This window comes from Euphorbia lathyris, chromosome 9 (assembly GCF_963576675.1).
Source record: "Euphorbia lathyris chromosome 9, ddEupLath1.1, whole genome shotgun sequence".
In the NCBI taxonomy this organism is placed as follows: Eukaryota; Viridiplantae; Streptophyta; class Magnoliopsida; order Malpighiales; family Euphorbiaceae; genus Euphorbia; species Euphorbia lathyris.
In genome coordinates, this window is record NC_088918.1 from 69,471,727 (window position 1) to 69,495,498 (window position 23,772).

Below are 23,772 nucleotides of genomic sequence, written 5' to 3' on the forward strand. Positions count from 1 at the left end.
ACACGTGCGGATTGTTTCAATTTTTTTCATGAGCGGTTAAAAATAATATAAATAATTAGCACGTAGTGATTTTCATCTAAAAAAAAAGTTTAATAAATCATTTGATTTTTCAACTTGTTCAAAAAACTTGATTGGTTCTCTGAATTTTAAAAGTGTTCTGATAGTTCATTGAATTCGTATAAAATGTTCAGTTAGTCTCCTGAATTTTCAAAGTGTTCTGATAGCTCATTGAACTTGCATAAAATACAATCAATTGATCATTCGGTCGTAAAAAGTAAGTTAAATGTGAAAGATGTATCCCACGAGTCATAAAAAAATAAAACGACCAAAATCGGGATATACGGTTTTAATACTAGAAAAGACAAGTTTTATAGTTGACCAAGTAATAACTTCATTTCTATTCTATTTTTAAATTATGTAATGAAATTCTAAGACTCGTGGAATACATCTTTCGCATTTAACTTACTTTTTTACGACCGAGTGATCAATTGATTACATTTTACGCAAGTTTAGGGGGTAACTGAACATTTTATACAAGTTCAGGCGGCTATCGGAACACTTTGAAAGTTCAGAGGGCCAATCAAGCTTTTTGGACAAGTTCAAGGGGCAAATGATGTATTAAGCCCAAAAAAAAAACATTTATGGCTCGTTTGGTTCGCGGAATAGAGGGGGAATAGAATAGTCTATTCCTAAAGAATAGCTATTCCCACCTTTGGTTGATTTTTTTTTATGGAATAGCTATTCCATGGAATCCATATTCCTTGATTTCATGGAATAGCTATTCTTCAATTTAGGTTAGGAATAACCTATTCCTAATATTATATTTTCGTAATTTACAAAATTATCCTCCATTAAATCCTTAATCTTCTCTCTAATCACTTTCCCAAATCTTATAAATTTTGGTCAATCCATAATTTATATCATATAAAACGTGAAAAATGGAAAAATGACGAAAACGTTAAAAAATGTAAAAATACGAAAAATATAAAACACGAAAAATGTGAAAATGTTACAAACACGAGAATATGCAAAAAATAAAATACGCGAAAAACATGAAAACGTGAACAAATGCGAAAAACACGAAGGCGCAAAAAAAAAGCAAACACACGAAAAACACAAAATAGGAATAGCGCGAAAAAGTGACAAAACACGAAATATTAAAAAACGTGAAAAATAAAAACACGAAAATGCGAAAAAATGCTAAAACACAAAAACGTGACAATATGTGAAAAACATGAAAATGCGAAAAACGCAAACAAAACACGAAAACGTTAAAAACAAAAAAAATGAAAAAATGAAAAAATACGAAAAACATGGAAAAACGTGAATAACACGAAAAAGTAACAAAATACAAAAAATACAAAAACGCGAAAAAAAACAAAAAGGGGAAAAACCGAAAAACTAAAACGTGAAAAATCAAAAAAATGCAAAATAAAACACAATAACATGACAAAACGTGAAAAATACGAAAACGTGAACAAACGGAAAAAAAAAAGAAAACTTGGGAAACACGGAAAAACATAAAAAAAACGTTACAAACGCATTTTTCATGTTTTAAACACTTTTTCATGTTTTCGTGTTTTTCGATTTTTTCACGTTTTTCATTTTTTTTCTTCACATTTTCGTGTTTTCCACTTTTTTCATGTTTTTGTGTTTTTTACGGTTTGCACATTTTTTTGTGTTTTTTCATATTTTGCGTGTGTGTTTTTTTTTTTTGTGTTAACACGTTTATATGTTTTCGCGTTTTCACCATTTTCCACTTCTATCTCATTTTTTCTTTTGTTTTTGTTTTTTACCTCTCTTTTTTCGTGTTTTTACAATTTTTCCGTTTTCATGTTCTTATTGTTTTTTCGTTTTTAATGTATTTTTCGTGTTTTTTTCATCTTTCGCGTTTCCCATTTTTCTATTTTTTATATATTTTTTAAAATAATATATATTAAATATTTGAACAATTTATATTAAAAAATTAAATTTTTAAAATAAATAAGAAATTACATTTGAGGATAATATTGTCTTTTTAATAAAAAAAATTATCTATTCCATTCTACCTTATTCCATCAACCAAACATAGGAATAGTAATTCCTAAGAATTTCTATTCCATTCTTTGTTATTCTATTCTTTTGGAATAACCATTCCATTCCATTCCATTCTATTCCGCGAACCAAACGGCACCTTAGTGATTTAAGAGTGATTAAAATATATAATCTCTAATAATACTCCTTATATTCATTACTATTTATTATTTTATAATTAAAATTATTAATGATTGTTATATTTATCAATAGTGCAAGGAGAACTCTTTAATAATAAATTACTAATAAAAATAAAGTTAGAAGGCACTAAGAGATAGAGAGATGTTCGCTATTAATAAAAATGATAGAGATGCTCTTAGTGATTTAAGGAGCCACTAAGAGACTGTTGAAACTGATTTGTAATTCTCCATTCTCAAATTTTAATTTAAGAGTCAAACTAAAAAACTCTTAGAGATGCTCTTAATGAGTGGATAAATAAAGAATTGATTTCCTTCTTATTTATCCACGTATAAAATCTATATGAAAAAAAATTAAAAAATTTATCAAATTTACATATCACGTGTTAAAGATTGTAATGTAAAAAGAATTACCAGATTTGAATAACTTTTTATTCAAAATAGTTTAAATATCATCTATAGATATACAACCATTAGGGATGTAAATGAACAGAGCCGCTCATGAGCGGTTCGGTGATCGGCTCGATAAAAGCTCGGCTCGACTCGGCTCGATTTGTAAATGAGCCGCTCGTGAACATGATTTACTAGCTCGGTTCGTAAACGAGCCAAGCTTGAGCAGGCCAAAGCTCGGCTCGAAAGCTCGCGAGCATGCTCGATTAGAACATTTATGAACAAATTTTAGTTTTGTAGAAAACTACGTAGTTTTCTGTTAGTTCACAAATATCTAAACTTAATATTATTTCATTTGCTATTAGATGAGTTCGTTCACAAACATAATAAATGAGTAATAGACGAACTATTTGTAAGCATCTTGTTTATTTATTCACGAACTTTGCTTGTGAGCTTGTTTATGTACACAATTAAAGAGTTATTTGCGAGCAAACTTCACAAATATAATTAACAATTTACTCGCAAACAATTCATGGTTAGATAATTTTCTTAATGAACCAAGTCCAACAGAGGATTTTAGGCTCGAAACAAGCTCGAAGCTTGGCTCAAGCTCGTTGAGCAAGCCAAAGCTCGGATCGGGCTCGACTCGTTAATTTTATAGCAAGCTCGGCTCAGGCTCGAGCTCGTTAATTTTATATCAAGCCGAGCTTGAACAGGCCAAAGCTCGGCTCGGCTCGGCTACAGCCCTACCACCATGTGTATATATATATATATATATAATTCAATAATTATTAATTTATATTTTTGTTGGGTTGTTAAGGATTTAAATATTTTTATTACTTAATGCATTTAGCGAGGTTATTACTTTAATCCATTGGCCCAAGTCGGGACGGAAAGAATTTATTATATAAACGAGATGATTACTTTATCGAACATTCGTTTATCGAGGTTTAACTGTACGTAAGTTGATTCTTAAAAAAATTCATATTTTTAAGGTCTAATGCTACTCCAGCCCCTTTAACTTATCCAAATTGGTTATTTTACTCCTCCAACTCATCGAATATCCTATTTACCATCTTAACTGCATAAAAATGGTATTTCTCACCCCTTTAATTTGTCCAACTTGGTCATTTTACCTCTCACCAACTCATCGAATGTCCTGTTTACCCCCCTTAACTCCATAAAAGTGGTATTTCTCACCTTTTATGATCCTATTTACCCCTTTAACTCTATAAAAGATGTATTTCTTACCCTTTTATAGTGTAAAATTAATATGACTCATTCGAATGAGTTTGAAAATATATTTTTTTAATATCAATTTTTTTTAATTTGATAATTATATTGATCCTTCACGTGTTTATTACAATAATTGCAAAAAAATTGGTTGATAGACTCGCTTCTATTGCATCTCGCATTGTTTCTCATAATCAATTTGGATTTATTCCTGGGCGAAGTATTCACCAATGCATTTCACTTGCTTCTAAAGGCACTAATATGCTTCGTAAAAAGTGTTTTAGAGGGAACTTAGCCTTGAAGGTTGACATCAGGAAAGCTTTTGACACTTTAAATTGGAATTTTTTACTTGTCGTGATGGACGCTTTTGGTTTCTCTATTCAATTCAGAGACTAGATTCTGAATATTTTATCTGCATCTCGGATTTTAATTTTGAACAATGGAGCCATTAGTGGATATTTTAGATGTTCAAGAGGGGTTCGACAAGGCGATCTGCTGTCTCCTATATTGTTTGGTATTGCCGAAGACTTTCTTAGCTGTTCACTACTAGAAAATGGTTAAACTGTTACGGAATTGTGACGGAAATAATTCCATTTTGAAGAGCGCGCCATTAAATGTTTTTTAGTATGCATGATACACATTTTGGAGGCTAATTTTGTATAGGATCTAAAAACTTTTTAGATTATTAGTTTCGTAATTATATGATGTTATATTTTTATTTATATTAATATAATATTTTAGTTTAAATTATACTCATAATTAGTATATATATATATATGTGAATTATAAAATTAATATTTAAATGCATTATTTAATATTAAAAAAACATAAACATTATATTGTGACAGAATTTCGTTAGTAATTTCTATTTGACGGAATAAAGCTTCAACGTTTAAACCATTATAATTTTGTGACGGAAAAACGTCATTGAATAACGTAAGGATTTGTTAACGTTTATTTCCGTCTCGAATTCTATCACTATTGACGGAATTCCATCTTCGTCATAAAAACCGTATGTGAAATCTGCGTCGACCAATATAACCACGGTTTTATTCCGTCTTAAATTCCGCCACTAAGATGATTTAGTAACGGAATCTGGCAATTTCTGATGGAATTTTCCGTCACAATTCGTTGATTTTCTAGTAGTGGTTGGTTGCTTCACCTCGTGGACATTACGCGACTTGCTCCGATGCAATATACTTCTGCAAAGGTGTTTCCGACTCATTTATTTTATGCTGGTGACATTCTTCTCTTCTGTAGGGCCTCTTCGGGTAATCTAGCTGTTATTAAGGGTGTATTTGAGCTGTATGGATCTATCTCGGGTCTGTGTTAGTTGGAACAAATCTAAACTATTTCTGCGCTCCTTTGTTTCTTCTGGACGTGACAATCATCTTGCTGATATTATTGGTATTCGTCAAGGGTCTGTTCCATTTCGCTATCTTGGAGTCCCTTTGTTTTTTGGTTTACCAAAGACACGATATCTGACTAGTTTGATGGACATGGTGCTTGCTCACTTTGCTAAATGGAAAGGGCATTGTTTGTCTATGGCTAGGAGAGTGGCTCTGGTAAATTCTGTAATTACTGGTAGCTTCATTCACTCTTTTATCATTTATAAGTGGACATCTGCCCTGCTTGCACATATGACTAGGCATATGAGGAATTTTATTTGGCCTGGATCCATTAATTGCAAGAAGCTTGTCACTGTCCCTTGAAAAATTTGTTGTCAAAACTTCAAGGATGGAGGTCTTAGAATTAAGAATCTATCTATTCTAAACAAGGCGATGAATGGAAAGATGGCTAGGGGTCTTCTTCAGGAAAAGTATCTCTGCTTTAACTTACTTAGAACACGTTTTCTCAATAAAGCAGGACAGTCACGACATTATATCACGAATTCTTCTATTTGGAGCTTGATAAAAATCCATTTATTCTGAAGTTGAGCATCACTATTTTTGGTGGATTGGTCAGCACTCTGAACTTAATTTTTGGAATGGGGCTTGGATGTGTCCTTCGTTGGTTGCACAGGTTGGCCTATCTGCTAGTCAACAGCGTCGTTGTTTTGATTTGGTGGAGGATTATTTGGATGGTAATAATTGGCATAATCTGCTCGTGTTACCTGCGGATGTGGAGAATAGATTGCGGAATATTAGATGGCGTAGGGACGATGTTGATATATGTGTTTGGAAGCCAGCTGCGAGTGGGGTTCTAACTGTTAAGCTTTTGTATGATTGGCTTAGATCTCCTCCTAATCAATAGCCTTGGAGTCGTTTTTTAAGGTGTCGGAGTGTTCCTCTTGCACAGTCGCTTATTGGATGGCAGACTTATCTTGGGTATTTGCCGACACATGATCAGCTTCAGTTGCGCGGTTGTCAAGTTGTTTCTCGTTGCAGTTTGTGCTTGTTATATACTGAAACGTTGGACCACCTTTTTTTGTCTCCTGTCGGTTTTCCAAATTTATTTGGCATGGTGTTAGCTCATTGTTTGGAAGACGAATTAACACGGACTCGACTCTTAGGAATCTGTTTGATCATGCTGTTATTCAACGTTTCAGTACTCAAATCGTTGATTTGTGGGCGGTAGCAATTGTTAATACGATTTGGGCTCTATGGCTTGATGTAATAGGTCCATTTTTGAGGATGAGACGGATTTTGGGAGCTGTTCGTGAATCTGCTCTCACTAGACGGGGCTCCGTGTGGAATTCGCTAGTTGAACTTCAAATCTTAGGTGAGCTCGGGATTGAAAAACGTCTTGCTAAGGCTCAACGCATTACTCCGATTTTTTGGCAACAACCTCCGAGGGAATTAAGATCAATACTCTGCGTCTGTCACCGGTACTCCTGGTCCTAGAGGTCTTTATCGCTCACATATTGGCTTGTGCCTTGGTGCGTTTGCCTTTCCGATTGAAAGTTCCTTTGCTATCTGCTACTGTTTACGCTATTGACATGGCTATCAATAAAGGTTCGCGGAAAATTTGGCTTGAAAGCGACTCAATGTATGTTGTGCAGATGTTCAAATCTAAATCTTGTTCGGTTCCTTTGTTGCTTAGACAAAAATGGTTCAATTGTTTAAATTAGATCGATTCTGTGGCTTTTGTGGTTTCTCATATTTTTCGTGAAGGAAATCATATTGCGGACTCGCTTGCAAATTATGGACGGACGACAACAACATCGGCTTGGTGAGATGTTGTCCCAGATTTTTATGGATCGTCTTTTTTCATGATCGTGTAGGACGTTGTGTTTATCGCTTTTTCTAATTCTTTGGCTTCATTTTTTCTTTATTCTTTTTAATAAATTTGGTTCGGGGCTTTTTTGAGTCTATGGTGGGAGTGCCAGCATAGCTAGGATGTTGGCCGCTTACCCTTTCTCGCTAACCAATCTTTAATTAAAAATAATAATAATAAAGCAAATATCCTTATGGTTTTTTTAATCAAAAGTTACTACATCACTTAAATATAGTTAACATTTTAAATTCACTTTGTTAATGTAGTAAGACAAGTACAAAGTTTTAAAACACGAAACTATGTAACATATGGATCAAACTATATCATTAAATTGTTATTTCCTTTATTCACTTCATTATGGGATGTCACTCTCCATTTTCAAAGATTTCACGTTTTTTATTTTCAATTTATTGTTCCTTTCTAATCTCTAACTCTCTTCCATTTGCATTCTTTTAAATTCTACATCAATTGCAAGATCTAGATAAAAAAAAAAAAAGTTGAATGATAAAGTGGTAAAATTACTTATTTTAAGTTCCCAAAAATGAGATGCTTATAACATTTAGAATTTGATGATATTCACGAGTTGGTACCAAAAAAAAAAAAATAAGGCTTTCTATATGAATATCATAATTAAATATAAAATTTCAATTATATCATATTATCAAATTTAATTCTTAATATGTTATTTTTTTAAATATAACAAATAAAATATGCTTTAACATCCAAATTTAAAAAATTTAAATTCAAATTCATAATTCCTAAAACTGGACATATATTCTAAACCCATAATTTATAAACTCTAATTCTTTGAATAGATTAAAAATAATGATGTTATTAGTTTGACATAATTATAATGTTTTTAAAGTGAATTTCTGTGTAAATTTATCAAAATTCTACCAACAGAGATTTTACCCTATATGAGATGGTTAAATCAAAGATGCAATTAGAACATTTGATTTTGTATGACAATATCAAGATTTTGAAACATTATGGTTAGTGAAAATAAGATTTGATTTTGTATAATAATATCAAGATTTTGAAAAATTATCAAATTCTATTTGTATGGTTAGTGAAAATAAGAAAATCAAATATTTATCCATTTAGAATTCTCACTTTTATTGTTTCTAATGCAATCACACAGTGGCAATTCTTATTGATGCTCGGTACACACAAATATTCATTGATAATCAATCACCGGATCACCAATGTGGCCGTAGAAATCCATCGGTAATAATTTCAACAAATGTTTCTGACCAACTTTTCTATCAATGATTATTTTGTATAAAAATTAAATTTTTATTTTTAATATATATAAGCACAAAAATATATAGGGTAAAATCTAAAAAAATCCATGTAAGTATCCGTGAAATTTCTTTTGTCCAAACGTAGTGTGTGTGTTTTTTTTACAACTAGGAAATGAGCTTTGTTAAAAACAAAGACCTCAAAATCAAAAAATTTAAAGACCTGATGATATTGTAAGCAACTTTAATTCTTCAATTTTTAATTTTGAAATAATTTAAGTGTTGTTTAGTGAGCAGAGAGAAAGTGAATATTTAGAAAGAAAATTAAAAAGATGATGATTTTTGAAACGGTTTTGATATATGAGCATTATATATATATATAATATTTTCACAAATTTTTCCACCAACAAATATTAATTCTTCCACGGTACACGCAATAACACGCCTAAAATATAAATATTACTATTATGTTTAGGTGTTTCAATGTAAATTAAATAGGGTTAAAAATAGATATACATTGAAAATTGGTGAGAATATTCTATCTGTTTAATGTTTATATGCATCTCTTAGGTTGGGATGGCAACGGGTAGGGTACCCGCGCATATTTGTAATCCCAAACTCTTACCCGTTTATTTTTTAATTATCCGTCTCCGTCCCATTACCCTAACGAGTATATTTTTTCATCTCGTACCCATCCCATTTAATTCGCTGGTACCCGTTAAGAATCAATAAATAAAACAAAAAATATTACAAATTTAACAAAGTATAAGTTTAATAAATCATCAATCTAAAAATTGAACAAATTGAACTTTAGTCAATAAGAATAAAGTAGCTTCACTCAATTGTTGAATAACAAAAGGTTGGAGTTCAAATATCACATCTTACATCTAAAAAACAATAATATTTTTCAATATATAAAAGAGTTATCGCAGGCAATGAGCGTGGAGTGTATTCCCATACTCATCACATTACCCTAACAGGTACTAATTTTGATCTCATACCCGTCTTGTACTCCTTTTATACGAGATACAGATAGTCCCATTAGGATCGGATAGTGCCGATTATCCGTTGCCATCCTGACCCTTACGACTGCATATATAAAAACCGTTTTTTAAAATAAAAGATTTAGTTTTATAGTAAATATGGTACTAAACAACTTTAACTGTTGAAATTTTCCATTTTGAGGTCCTTAACTGCCCTTTTTATAGTATTGAATTAAAATATCGTTTTTAGCAAAACGTAAACCTCAATTCTCATTATATAAAAAATAACAAATAATTCCACAGTTAACAAAACATAAAAGCATATAAGTTTTTTTTTTAATTATAAAAAATAAAGTAAGTTTAAAAGGCACCTAAATACATATTCTCGTAAATGAAATTAAAAGGTATTTGAAGTTCGTTATAAAGTATTCCAACATGTAAATACTTGTTTAGAAAGTTGAAGTGAATAAGATAATTACGGTTGACTCCAACATCCAACCCTATATTAGACGTGTAGAACCAGAAGTAGACAATTAAAATCACTAACCAAACAAGAAACGATGTTATCAGGTGAATTCAGGGGAAACATTTCCACCATAATGTAAAGTTTATGGTGCATTAATGTTCCATTACTCATACTTAGAAGACTACATTCTTAATACCACATCAATGGTAGAGTGGTTTGGAATGTTGTAGTCGGCTATAGTCCTTGTACCATCTGCCAGAAGTTTACCATCAAACACCAGCCTCAGCTGATATGGGGGTATGCCAATTATAGGATGGATTTTGGCCTTCAAAGTATCAATTGTGTCAATGCTCTCAACTTCCAAGATGAAGCTCTTGCCAGATAAAGGTTGCATGACAATCTGCATACCACTTCCCGGACTAAGAACAAGGTTGTCACGAGTAGACGACTTCTGAATGTTATAGTTTGAAAGCATGCACTCATTTGCATAATGCCCTTCCTGGTTACAGTCTAAGCACTTCACCCGTGAAATGTTCACTTTTTGTTTCTTCATCGACGATTTGTTTCCTTCATGTTTCTGCTTCGGCTTTTTAGGCTCTTGAGCCTGCTCTTTGTCATAGTCATCGAAACAACTACGCTTGTTGGCATTGTTTTTGGAACTATTTTCAACAGATGCTGTTTCAATGAAATGTGACTCAACATTGATCTTAATAGATGTGAGGCGATCCTCTTCTAACTCTAGATGGCGAGCCGCATCCTCAAAAGTCCTTATACTTTCGTTATGGATTAGGTGCATCTTCATATGGTCCCAACTGTTTCGTAAAGAACGAATAACAGCTTGGACCTTCTGCTCTTCAGTCATTTTCTGACCCGCATCACTAAGCTCATTGATCATCTTAGACATTTCTCTTAAATGCATCTTCATAGTATGCTCAAAATGCATCTTATAAGTATCGAATTTGAGAGCCAGGGAACGAAGCTTTGTTAGAGACATACCTCCATACTTGTGTTTCAATGCAATCCATAGATCCATCGAATTGTCATAAATTTGGAATTGCTTAGCAATAACATCATCCATCGCACTAAGTAGGATGATGCGTGCAGTGGAGTTCTTCTTCCTCCAAGCCACATACGCCTCTAGGTCCTTTTCATGTTGGGATATAGTACCTTCCTCGGGTGTATCCATAACCGAACCCAAACAATCAAGAACCTTTTGCTCTCCTAACAAGTACCGGATTTTCATACTCCATACCTCATAGTTTACTCCATTCAACTTGAGATCTTTATTGAGTTCAGCAACAATCGATTTTGATGCTGAAGTCATTGATAATCCTAATGATCTACAGAGAACATACTGTTAGTTGTACGTAATAAGAGCAGAAAACTAACTTGTAGAAATACATACAAATACATAACAATAACTCATTGAATCAAAATAGTAAGTAGCAAGTAAAACATAACTTCAAGTTGCTTCAGCAATCAAATTTCACTTCGTTTGATCAATGGAGGACTTGATTTATAGGACTACATAAGAAATACGTATAATAGGACTAATACATTTAATAGATCTTTGTACTCAGTTTAGATTATTCAATTCCATAACTCAGATAAAAAGGGGAACTCATGGAATAACAAATTAGGGATAAAATACAAATTTAGAAGAACGTATTTAGCCTCTACAACCTTTAAAGGACTGTGCAATTTCAAAGCATATTAGCTTCAAATTTCATTTCTAATACAATGCCAGTAATTTAAACAAGACGCAGCATAAATATAAACCTAACGGAAACTATGTGAATTCTAAGACAAATATCATTGAATAACAGAACATTTTTCAGTAATTTTAATTCCCAGAAAAAGAAGAAGAGAGATTCAGAGTATCTGACCAGTGGGCTCCGCTCTGGCCTCCTTTGAAGCTAAGCCGATATTCTTCTCCGATAAGCCGGAACAGCAAATCCGATCACCTCCAGACTCCGGTGGAACAGCGACTCTGATGCAGCGACGGAGGAGGGAGAAGTAATCGGAAATTAGATTATGGTTGAGTCGCCTAGAGATACGGTGAACAGAGGTCAACTGGTGAGGAAATTGAAGGAGAAAGAAAAACAAGCAAATCGAGAGGAAGCGGGAATTACAAAATCGAGAAGAGGGAAGGTGAAAGAAGCATCTCCTTTTCATAACCCGTAGGGGGGCTGTTTGTTAGAAGCAGTGTTAACAGACAGGACATCAAACCGGATTGATGACTGGGTCACGAGTCACTTGGTCGACTAGATAGCTCGGATTAATCGAACCGGATGATGTAATAAATAAATAAATAATATTTATATATATTAAATATATATAATTAAATTAAAATTATTTTTATACATTATATATATATATATCCACGATAAATTATAAACAACTTTTAATTTGTTATTTTTTGTTAATTTGAGTCTTAAATATATAACGAATAAATTAAATTCAGAATAAATTGAAATATATCAACGTATTCTATGCCATAAGATTTTTTTTAAAATATATTATAAACTCAAAACGGACAAATAATAAATGAGAAATTGATGCTCAAAGTGAACCATTTGAAATAGTTTGAAAGAAAATAAAATGAAACTAAACATTTACATCCCACATAGGAAAGAAATAAGAAACTTAACTAGTTTATAAGTAAATTGGCTTTACAAGCCTTTAACCAATTACTAGGGAAAATGCTCTTTCACGCGCAGGGGGGTGCAATTGATTGACCATCGGGTTAGGGATGCACCTGCACGACGTGGGCGATGCGAATGCCGCACAATATTAAGAAACCATTATAGAGGAAGCTTTTGTTGGTGCTTCGGCTTCGTTGGCGTCCTTCTCGTCGCTTGAAGATGCGTATCAGGTGGTCCAGATCATGGGTGGTGTACTGTCCGCGGCTAATGATGGGGATATGGCTATAGAGGTCTCCGAGGGGCTTCCCGTGAAAGAAGTCGAGCCGTGGAGGAACCAGAGGTTATTCGTGAGGATAGTTCGGTTGGTGAGGGCCGGATGGAAGCTGTGCCGTCCCGGAAGCGTAAAATTAGTAAAGGGAAAGAAGTGATGGGGAGCGAGAAAGAAGGTTCGGTGAATCTAGGGTTAGAGACTTTGTTGGTGCTTGGTGTGGTAAGTTTTGCTTAATATGTTTGTGATTTTCTTGAAGGCTAAAGTCCCATTGTTTTGCTTTGTTTGCAGGCTATTGCGAATGCTAACATGGTGTTCGATATGTGCGTTAACGATGAGAAACTATTTCGAGATATGGAGGAGGGTCTGCGAGGTGCCGTGGCTGAGCTGGAGGTGGGCGATGCGAATGCCGCACAATATTAAGAAACCATTATAGAGGAAGCTTTTGTTGGTGCTTCGGCTTCGTTGGCGTCCTTCTCGTCGCTTGAAGATGCGTATCAGGTGGTCCAGATCATGGGTGGTGTACTGTCCGCGGCTAATGATGGGGATATGGCTATAGAGGTCTCCGAGGGGCTTCCCGTGAAAGAAGTCGAGCCGGTCAGGGCCGTGGAGGAACCAGAGGTTATTCGTGAGGATAGTTCGGTTGGTGAGGGCCGGATGGAAGCTGTGCCGTCCCGGAAGCGTAAAATTAGTAAAGGGAAAGAAGTGATGGGGAGCGAGAAAGAAGGTTCGGTGAATCTAGGGTTAGAGACTTTGTTGGCGTTTGGTGTGGTAAGTTTTGCTTAATATGTTTGTGATTTTCTTGAAGGCTAAAGTCCCATTGTTTTGCTTTGTTTGCAGGCTATTGCGAATGCTAACATGGTGTTCGATATGTGCGTTAACGATGAGAAACTATTTCGAGATATGGAGGAGGGTCTGCGAGGTGCCGTGGCTGAGCTGGAGGTGGCGAATGTGAAGTTGGCTAGTGTTGGCGATTTACTAGATCGTCATGAAGCCAAGATTGCCAGCTTGTCCGATTAGCTGTCAGGCGAAAATAAGAAAAATTCCGAGCTGCTACAGGCGTCGTTGCACAACGTCGAAGAGCTGCGCTGCCGTAAGTTGCTATTGAGGTTGGCAGTGCTATGGACTCGTCGTGCCAAACAGAGTTTAGGAGATAAGGCCCGTCAGCTTGCCGCGTTGGCCGAGGAGAGGGCGAGCGCTCAGACGGAGAACGAGAGACTTTGTCGGGACCTTGAAGGAGCTCGGAAGGAGGCTGCTGACCTTCGTGCTTTTGCCAGGCAGTGTGAAGAAAAACTTGTCAAGATGGACCGAATGATGCTAATTGCTGCTGCTCATACTGCCGGGTATGCTATTCCTCTAGAGGTGGTATTCTCTCTGGACGTTTTCGATAAGGAGGCCCATGCCAAAGCTGTTGAATTTTGTGGGCGTTTCAAGAAGAAAAACTAGGCGAAGACAGCTTATCCCTTTTTTGCTTTCTTTTTTGTTGTTGCAATGATGTAATCGTACTTTCTGGATTTGGAGGATCTTTAAGAATGGTTTCCTGTATTTTGTCATCATATTTCTGCAACTGAACTGATGTTTATTTTTATTGAACTGTCTTTCATGTCTTGTCTTTTCGTGCTGTAAATGGGAGCCGATTTTGTGTTTATTTTGGGTTGCTTTTCTTTGCTGGGATTCGTTCTTGGTCGCTTTGTCCCTTTTTCTTCTGTCGTTATGTCTCTTTGGGATATCGTCGTTCCTGCCAGAGTGCTTGAAGTGCAGAAGGCGATATCAGCGATGCCACATCCCTATGTGTATTATTCGCCGACTGGGGATCATGACGGGGAGCGGAAAGCCCGATATGCGTCCCCGGTGTGGATGAAACGAGGTGCTAACTCGCAAAAAAGGAACACGAAGAGCGAGAATTCTACTTCATATACTAGTTCAGTGACAGATTCCTGTGAAGTGGCCGTTAGTGCATTTTCTTCGACTGAGAAGAAGATTTGGTCGCAAGACGGTATTGGCTTTCTTAACCCCGATAAGACAGTCGCGCCTGTGTTGAATCCGCATCCTTCATGGATTAAGAGGCTCCTTATTGATGAACTGGAAAAGAGTGACGAACCTTCCTCTCGAATCCGAGTATCGACGAGTGGGACGCCATGCTTCGCCATCTCGCCCGTACGGCCTGACGTTTGTTGACCCTCTAAAGCCTCAAATCGTGGTTTTCCTTGAGTTTCCTAGGCAGGGTTATCTCGGGCCTGTTTCGGCGAACCCAAATCACCGCATGACTCATGTTGGTAAGGCGTGTTTGTATCATAGGCAAAATGGACATAACACTGATGAGTGTGCAGATTGGCGAGCAGTGCATCAAGACTTGATGGATGATGAGGCTATCCCTAACCCTGATCGTGCCAATGTGTTGCCTTCGTGGATGTTGGTTTCTTTATTGAAAGTTTTAGATTTCTGTAATGCCTGTTCTTTTGATGTGTAATGTATCGCTTTTCGCTAATGAACTGTGTGATGCTTTTTCTAGTTTCCTCAATTTGTATTCTGGTCAACGGATTATGCGACCGAGGTGTTTGTTTAGGCGTTCGAGGTGCTTGATGGACCGTTGAATAACATCAAATGTTATTAAGCGAGGATCTCATCGGGTAGCTTGCGGTTTGGTTAATCAGGAACAACATGGGGTTGTTTGCAAGATTGCTAAGAGGCATTCGAGATGCTCGAGAAGCCTTTGAATAACAGCTAGTGTTATTGAGCGAGGACCTCATCGGGTAGCTCGCGGTTTGGTCAATCGGGAACAACATGGGGTTGTTTGCATGATTGCTAAGAGGCATTCGAGATGCTCAAGAAGCCTTTGAATAACAGCTAGTGTTATTGAGCGAGGACCTCATCGGGTAGCTCGCGGTTTGGTCAATCGGGAACAACATGGGATTGTTTGCACGATTGCTAAGAGGCGTTCGAGATGCTCGAGAAGCCTTTGAATAACAGCTAGTGTTTTAACAAACATTTGATTTTATTCGTCATTGAAAGGTTACATAAGCTATTGATAATATTTTCTGAGCGTTTGGATGTTCCAACTATTTTCGAACACCAGCCCATCTAAGGAGGCGATTCTGTATGCCCCGTTGTGTAGGACCGTGTTAATCCTGTAAGGCCCTTCCCATGTCTGTCCGAGCTTTCCTTTGGCGAGCGGGGATTGAGCGGCGGCCGCATCTCGGAGCACAAGGTCCCCTACTTGGAAAGTGTAGGGTCATATTTGTTTGTTGTGATATCGTGCCAAGCTTTGCTTATGGGTCGTGATGTGAACCAGAGCATGAAGGCGTTCTTCCTCTAGTCGCTCGTCGGCCTCAGTGAGTTCATCATCATTACTGGCCTGCTCGTAAGTGACTCGGTGAGGAGATTGAAGGATGACTTCGGAGGGTGCCATTGCTTCTGCTCCATATGTGAGGAAGAAAGGAGTTCATCATGTGCCAGAGTGCGGGATTGTGCGATACGACCATAACAGCGTCGGGATAGTCGGGCCATGCCTGCCCCCTGTCAAAAAGGCGTGCCTTTATTCCTCGTAGAATCGTTCGGTTACTGACTTCGATGAGCCCGTTGCTTGGAGGGTGTGCAACCGATGTATAGCATCCCCTTATGCCCCAGTCGGAGCAGAAGTCGCGGAACTAAACGCAGTCAAACTGTCGTCTATTATCTGTGATGAAAGAATGAGGGACTCCGAAGCGGTATATTATTGTTCGTTTAAGGAAGTTTATAACGTTGTCGGTGGTTATCTTTGCGATGGCTTCTGCCTCAATCCATCTTGTGAAGTGATCGACCACGACTACCACGAAACGCTTTTGTGCTAGGGCCAACGGAAAAGGTCCGAGCAGATCAACCCCCCATACGGCGAAGGGCCAGGGTGTGATGATGCCTTTGAAAGGAGCCGCCGGCGCATGATGGGTGTTTGTGTGCATCTGACATGCTTGGCAATTGTATACTATTCGGACTGCGTCTGAGTCCATGGTTTGCCAGTAAATTCCCTGAAGCCGAGCCTTTTTCGCAATGGATCGAGAACCCTAATGTGAGCTGCAGACTCCTTGGTGTATTTCTTTTAGATAGTGATCTCCCTCTTCCTCGGATATGCAACACAACCAAGGCTGGTTGGACGATTTTCGATACAGGATGCCGTCATGCATTGCATACCGCCAGGATCACCGAACCACGAGGGACGCTTGAGTCCTGTCTTCCAGCAGGGCTCCATCTTCTAGGTATCTGATTATTTGACTCCTCTATTCGTTTGTTGATGCGTCGGCCGTGTCGATATGCAAGAAGAATTTATGCTAATTGCTAGGGCGGTGGTGGTTTCTATAAGGGTGTGCGGGTCACTAGACTGTTCACCTGCTGCAAGGGCGGCGATGCTGTCTGCCTCTTCATTTTATTCTCGCGGCACGAGTTTTAGGGTGAAAGTAATTTCCTTGTTTCTGAGATCCTCGAGCAGGGACTTGGCAAGCTCCAAGTATCGACACATCCTTGGGTCTTTTTCGTTGTAAGTGCCACTTACGTGGCTGACGATGAGTTTGGAATCAGAGTACATTGTCAGGTACCCTGTCACCATTGTCCTGGCTAGTCGGAGACCCGCAATTAGGGCCTCATACTCTGCTTGGTTGTTAGTGGTTGGAAAATCAAGTTGGACGGTGTATCGCAAACGGAGGTTGTTAGGTCCCTGAATGGCGATGCCCACGCCTGCCCATCCCGAGCCACAAGATCCATCCACACTCATAGTCCACTAGTCGCCGTTATGAGCTTTATCCTGGGAGGGGTCACCGGTTGACGACCCGGTGAACTCGATAAGGAAATCTGAGAGGACTTGAGCTTTGATCATAGTGTGAGGTTCAAAGCATACATCAAACTGCAACAGTCGGACCGACCAGTTGGTAATGCGACCAGACACCTTGGGCTTCTGGACTGCTTTCTTGAGTGGGTAGTTGGTCTTGACGACAATGGTATAGGCTTGGAAATACGGCCGTAGGCGTTCAGACGCTTGTGTGATGGCGAACGGAGCCTTTTCAACCTCCGAGTATCGAATTTCTACTCCTTTGAGCACCTTGCTTAAGAAATATATTGGATAGAGCTCCGTTCCTTCGGCTTGAGTGAGAACCAATGCCACGGTTTCGTCGGCTATGGTGAAATACAACTGGATATCTCAGCCCTGTTTTGGCACGGATAACAGGGGTGGCATGGTGAGGAAGGTCTTAATGGAATTGAACGCCGCTTGACAGTCCGTAGACCACTTAAAGGGATGCTCCTTTTTTATTGCTTTGTAAAAAGGGAGGCAACGCTGTGCCGAGCAGGAGATAAACCGCCCTAAAGCGATGATCCTCCCGTTAAGTCTCTACATGGCTTGTAGATGTTATGGCGCTTTCATTTCTAAGATTTCCTCGATCTTTGCGGGATTAGGTTCAATACCCTTCTCCGAAACTACGCAACTGAGGAACTTGCCCGAACGAATTCCGAAGAAGCACTTTTCCGGGTTGAGTTTGAGATTGTAATCTCGAAAAATTTTGAACACCTCTATCAAGTCGCGTGGGTGATCACTTTCCTCCGTGCTCAAGACGACCATATCGTCGATGTATACTTGTACCGTTTTGCCAATTAGGTGAGAAAACATATTGTCTATCAGCCACTGATAGGTGGCTCCTGCGTTCTCCAGGCCGAAAGGCATTATGTTATAGCAATATGTGCCTTCATGTGTTATGAAAGAGGTTTTTTCAGCGTCGGCTGGGTCCAAGGGTATCTACTGGAAACCGGCTATGGCATCAAATTGGGATAGGATTTTACGTCCTGCCGTTTGGTCGAGAAGATGATCTATGTTAGGCAGTGGATAAGAATCTGTGGGACACATTTTATTAACATCGCTAAAATCTACACACATATGGTACTTTCCGCTGGCTTTCTTTACAAATACAACATTAGAAAGCCAATCCGGATAGTGAACTTCGCGAATAAATTTTACAGCCAGAAGCTTCTCGATCTCTGCCTTGACACCTGCCTACTTGTCCTTTGCTTGTACCCGCTGCTTCTGTTTTAGAGGTTCGACAGAAGGGTCGATATTCAACTTGTGAGTTGCCTGCTCGGGTGAAACGCCAGTGATGTCTTCGGTGCACCAAGCGAACACGTCTGAGTGTTCGGTGAGGACGGCCTTTATTTCATCGGCCAGCTGGGGCAGCAACTTGGTCCCGATGATAGGGGGGTCAAAAACCCTTATCTTTGGGTACGGTTTTAGGACGGGTTTTAGCGTTATTTAGTTAATAAGCGAGCAATTCTCGCATTTAATCTCTTTTGTGTGAGTTAGTTAGAAATTGGAAACGTTCTATTTACTTTTCGTTGTTTAGGCTCGTTTTATGATCAATTTAGGCAAATACGGCGAAAATGGCATGAGTATTATAATTCCGTTATCTTTTGAAGCTAATTGATCCGTCAAAAGTCGCACCGAATGAAGCGTTTGCTCGAAATAAGCGATTGGCGGGTCAATTTAGCCTTTGGACTAATGTTATCTGGAGTTTTTGTGCATGCGCAGGGATAAGTTTGGGCGAAAAGACGCATATTTGGCATTTGGCGACCGCGTGGGGGCGTATCGGGCAAGACTGCTCGACGAACTGGCCTATTTTAGGCCAGCTCGCCGAGCTGGCTATGCCAGCTCGCCGAGCAGGCCATGCCCGCTCGCTGAGAATGGCCCTCAGAGGTCTGCTCGGGCGAGCAGGGAGCCTGCTCGCAAAGAGCAGTGCCTGCTCGCCGAGCAGCTCGCCCTGCTCGGCGAGCAGACCTGCGGGAATTGGTCAAAAAGACCAATTCCGCCCCCATGACTCCACGACCGGTCCCACGACTTCCTACCTGCATAAGGACACGAAATAGGTCAAGAAAAGGGCCCGAGCCACGCCTATAAATAGGATTTTTCCAATGTAAATTAGGCATCTTTCATTAATTGTAAATTACTTTAGCTTTCCCCTTGAATTTCCTCTCCATCTCCTCCATCTTCTTCAACCTCCATTGAAGCTCCTTCAAAGCTGTTCGTCGAGGAATATTCAAGGTCCGTCCTTAAGACCTAGGAAGCCGACTGCAGAGTAGACAGGTTCCCTGAAAGGGATTTTCGTATCTCCTTTTATCTTTCCTTGTTTGTACTCTTTGATACAGTCTATGAATCCTAGGCTAATTGTATCCTGTGACATTGTTCTTCATCTTTAATAATATCTTAGCTCTTATTTTTTTCTATGCTTATTGTTTAATCTTTGTCTTACGCTTTATTCAATTGGTTTAACTCATTCAAAAGCCCCAAAATCGAGTAGGCACATATTGTGAGCTGAATCTGACCTAGTCAGAGCCTAGGAGATTGACGACCTCTTAGTTGATTAAGCCCAAATTGTTGAACCTTAGACCTAGTTTCGGCCTTACAAGGGAATCACGAACTAGGAACTTTAGGAGGGTAAGTAGTGTTAATCGCCTTGAATACAAGTGACTTAGATTAGGTTTTTAATCAATAGACCTAATAACCTAACTTTATTATTATCGTTCATACCATGTTCCTTCGGGTAATTGCATTAGTGAAAGATCACCTAGGAGTAGTTTAACTTAATTAGGCGTAGAATAACTTAGTTAGAATTAGATAACTTAGCTAGGAATAGTATAATTCAACCTAGGAGTAGATTAACTTAAGAAAAACAAACTCAAACCTCCCTAAGCCTAGATAACACCTGAAACCAAGTAATTCGATACTTGTGGTAAATAAGTCCTGTGGATTCGATACCTGGACTTTCCAGATTTATTACTTGATAACGACGGGGTACACTTATCCCTTAGTGAGTCTTCTTCACCGAAGGTGCATCAAGTTTTTGGCGCCGTTGCCGGGGATTTATTTCTTCTGCAATATCGAACCAAAGGTCGATTTGTTAGTTTAGGCATTCATTGTAAATATCTTTGTTAATATCATCTATACTTGTTTATAATACTTATACTTGTTCATATTATACTTGTTTATATACTTGTTTATATTCATACTTACGTATACAAATACTTGTTTGTTCGTTTATACCTAAAGTATATATGATCTTTCTATACTTGTTTATATTTACCGTGTTCTCTCATAACATGCATAGTTGTTCATACCTATTCTTATTTATACTTGTTTATACAAACATGTACCTATACCTGTTAAATTCATCTATATTTTTATGTCTGTGCTTGTTTATACCTTTTATACTTGTTCATTCTTATATTTATATTTGTTCATATTCTGAGTCATACTTATACATACTTGTTTATCTCTACTAGTTTGTACCATGTGCATCAATCTATATCTGTCAATAATAAGAATACTTGTATAAAACTGTGCAACCTTGTATGATGTGTATAATTTTCTTTCATAAGAAAAATTTCTGCTTTCATTTATTTCTTGTATTTATTTCTTCTCAGCATATGCCTACAAGATCAGCGAAAATACTGTGTGTTCCTCTTAACCCTAAACTTGAACGTACTCTTCGTAGGAGCAAACAGATCGGAAAGCTGAAGCAAGACGAGATCATCGAGCCAATCAAAATGACTGACAATAAACGGAACAATGAACAGAACACTGAGAACACCGGGCCAGAAACTGACACTCGTCTGATGAGTGAGATCCTGGCACCGCACCGACACCAGCATTTGTCCGGCATTGCCGCTCTGAATATTCCGACCAATACATACGAAATCAAGTCCGGTATAATTCACTTGATTCAACAGACCGGATTGTTTGGAGGGGAAGCACACGAGAGCCCGAATGATCATCTGGATCGCTTCCTAATGTGCGGAGACACTGCAAGAACAAATGGGGTTCCTCAAGATGCTGCTAGGCTGAAGTTGTTCCCATTTTCTCTGACTGGGCAAGCTTTGGAATGGCTAAGAACACTGGAGCCCGGATCAATCACGACTTGGGCAGGATTGGAGAAGGAATTCTTGTCCTACTACTTTCCTCCCTCGAAGACAGCGATGCTCAGGGGAGAGATCACCTCATTCCACCAACCTGAGCATGAAGCGCTCCATACATCTTGGACCCGATTCAGAAAAATGCTGCACATGTGCCCTCGTCATGACATACCCAAGCATCAATTGGTGAGCGTCTTCTACCACGGATTGACACCCACCAATAGGGCTATTGTAGACTCCGCAGCGGGTGGAGATTTGTTCAGAAAGACAGCAACAAAGGCGTATTACATGATTAATGAGCTAGCGAGGAAGAGTGTGCAGTGGTAAGAACAGAAGCTCGCTGGCCCCATAAGGCAGCGGGTGTTTGCTGTGGAAGAACAAGAACAAAACCCGAGTGTTGCGGATATAAGTAGGAAGATGGACGTCCTGTTGGCTAGATTCAGCCAACCTCCCACCTATGTGCACTATGGCGGCGACCACCATGGAAAGGAATGTCAGGCAGGTAGCCCTTTCGCTGGAGATGGGGTGGAGATAGTCAATTATGTTGGGGGGCAACCGAGGTACAACCAGAACTATAACAACTACAACCCCAACAACCACAACTCCTACAACAACAACAACAACAACAACTATAGGAGGCCTCAGCACCCGAACCTATCTTACGGGAATTCAAATCAGAATGTGCTTCGACCTCCTAGCGGTTTTGTTTAGGAGCATAGAGATCAGAGGCTTGGCATGCCCTCATATCAGCAGCAGAATCAAGGGCCAATGCAACCTCCTAAGGAATCTGACGAGGTGGTTACTCTCTTAAAGGAGATCTCGGCTAGGCTTGCCAACAATAAAGCTTTCTGTAAGGATCTGAGCAATCAGGTAGCCTTGATCAATAGGGACAGGCAGGAAAGGCCACAGGGTTCTCTCCCAAGCACAACGGAGAAGAATCCGAAGGTCCTGAGAAAGGACTGAGTAAGGGGGAGAAATCGAGTTCTCCTCGGTTTAAATTCAAAGCTTGAACAATTATTTCTGCAATTTTCTTTCCTTTTTGTTTTTGTTAAATTTGGTTGTTAATTTTAATTCGCATTTCAATTACATTGTCAAGCTTTGCACCCCATACTCTCTCTAAAAAAAAATTAATAAATTTATATAAAGATAAGGATAGGGGATGACTCATCATCCCCTTCCTTACCTTCTTCTTTCTTCCATTCTTTTTATTTTTTCTTTCCTTCTCAAGTTTTTTTCTCCTTTTCCTTTTTCCACAAAACCTAAACCTCAAATCCTCCATACTAACCCGAATTCAACAACTAAGGTATGTATTCTTACCTAATTTTGATTTCTAACATGTTTCTAGGTTTAGATTTTAGTTTAGGGGGTTAATTTTTGAGATTTGGGATAAAACCTAAGTTTTGGGCTTTTATCTTTTTTCTCAAATAACCTTTTATTTGCTTTTAATTCTTGATATTCTTGCAATATATAGTTACATTATGATCAATATGTGCTTTGGGTATGATTTTTGTTCTTAATTTGTGAATATTTGGAGAAATTGCTCAATTTGGGTAAAACCTCCATTTTAGCTCAAAATCCAATTATTCAGTTTATAGTTGAAAACTTGTCAATAGAATTCTACATCACACTCTTAACACATTTTGGTCACTGGGCATCGTTGATTTTGCACGAATTTGGAACTACGGGTAAATTACTTAGGGACTGAAAGTTCATAATTTTGGTCCCTAAGCTTCTAAGCTATGGTTTATGCCTAATTGTTGGTTGTTTGGGGATTTATGTTTAGGTTTGTGAAGAAATTCTAACTAGTCCACTTGGTCTATCTCTCAGGTACGATGGGAAGGAAAGGCAAGGGCAAGATCACGGTTGACAATGAAGCCGACTCTGACGTCGAATTCAGTGATGCCCTGCAAGCTAAGTATAACTCACCTTTTGGATTGGTAGATGAGCGAGAGGGACTGTTATATCAGTGGTTTTCTAGGCAAGAACTTGCCACTCTAATCATTGTTGACCAGAAATATCTAGCATCTATAGGTCTGGAAAAGGATTTCAATGAAATCCTAAAATTCCATGGTTGGCATAGACTGGCCACAAAAAGGACCCTAGTGTATTACGACTTCACTGTAGAATTTCTGACTACCTTGAAAAAGGAGCTGCCTGTGGGGTGTGGCAAGCATTCTTTCAGACTGAACGGTGTACCCTAT

The 23,772-nt window shown here is 38.3% G+C and overlaps 1 protein-coding gene across 1 annotated transcript; it reads right to left on the bottom strand.

Annotated features, from left to right (window-relative positions):
• Positions 1–9,661: 9,661 nt before the first annotated feature.
• LOC136205602 (uncharacterized) lies at positions 9,662–11,909 on the bottom strand. Its single transcript, XM_065996265.1, has 2 exons — positions 11,626–11,909; positions 9,662–11,079 (listed from the first exon to the last, which is right to left on the bottom strand). The coding sequence occupies exon 2, from the start codon at positions 11,061–11,063 to the stop codon at positions 9,921–9,923; it is 1,143 nt and encodes a 380-aa protein (XP_065852337.1). The 5' UTR covers positions 11,064–11,079; positions 11,626–11,909; the 3' UTR covers positions 9,662–9,920.
• Between the last annotated feature and the right edge of the window lie 11,863 nt (positions 11,910–23,772).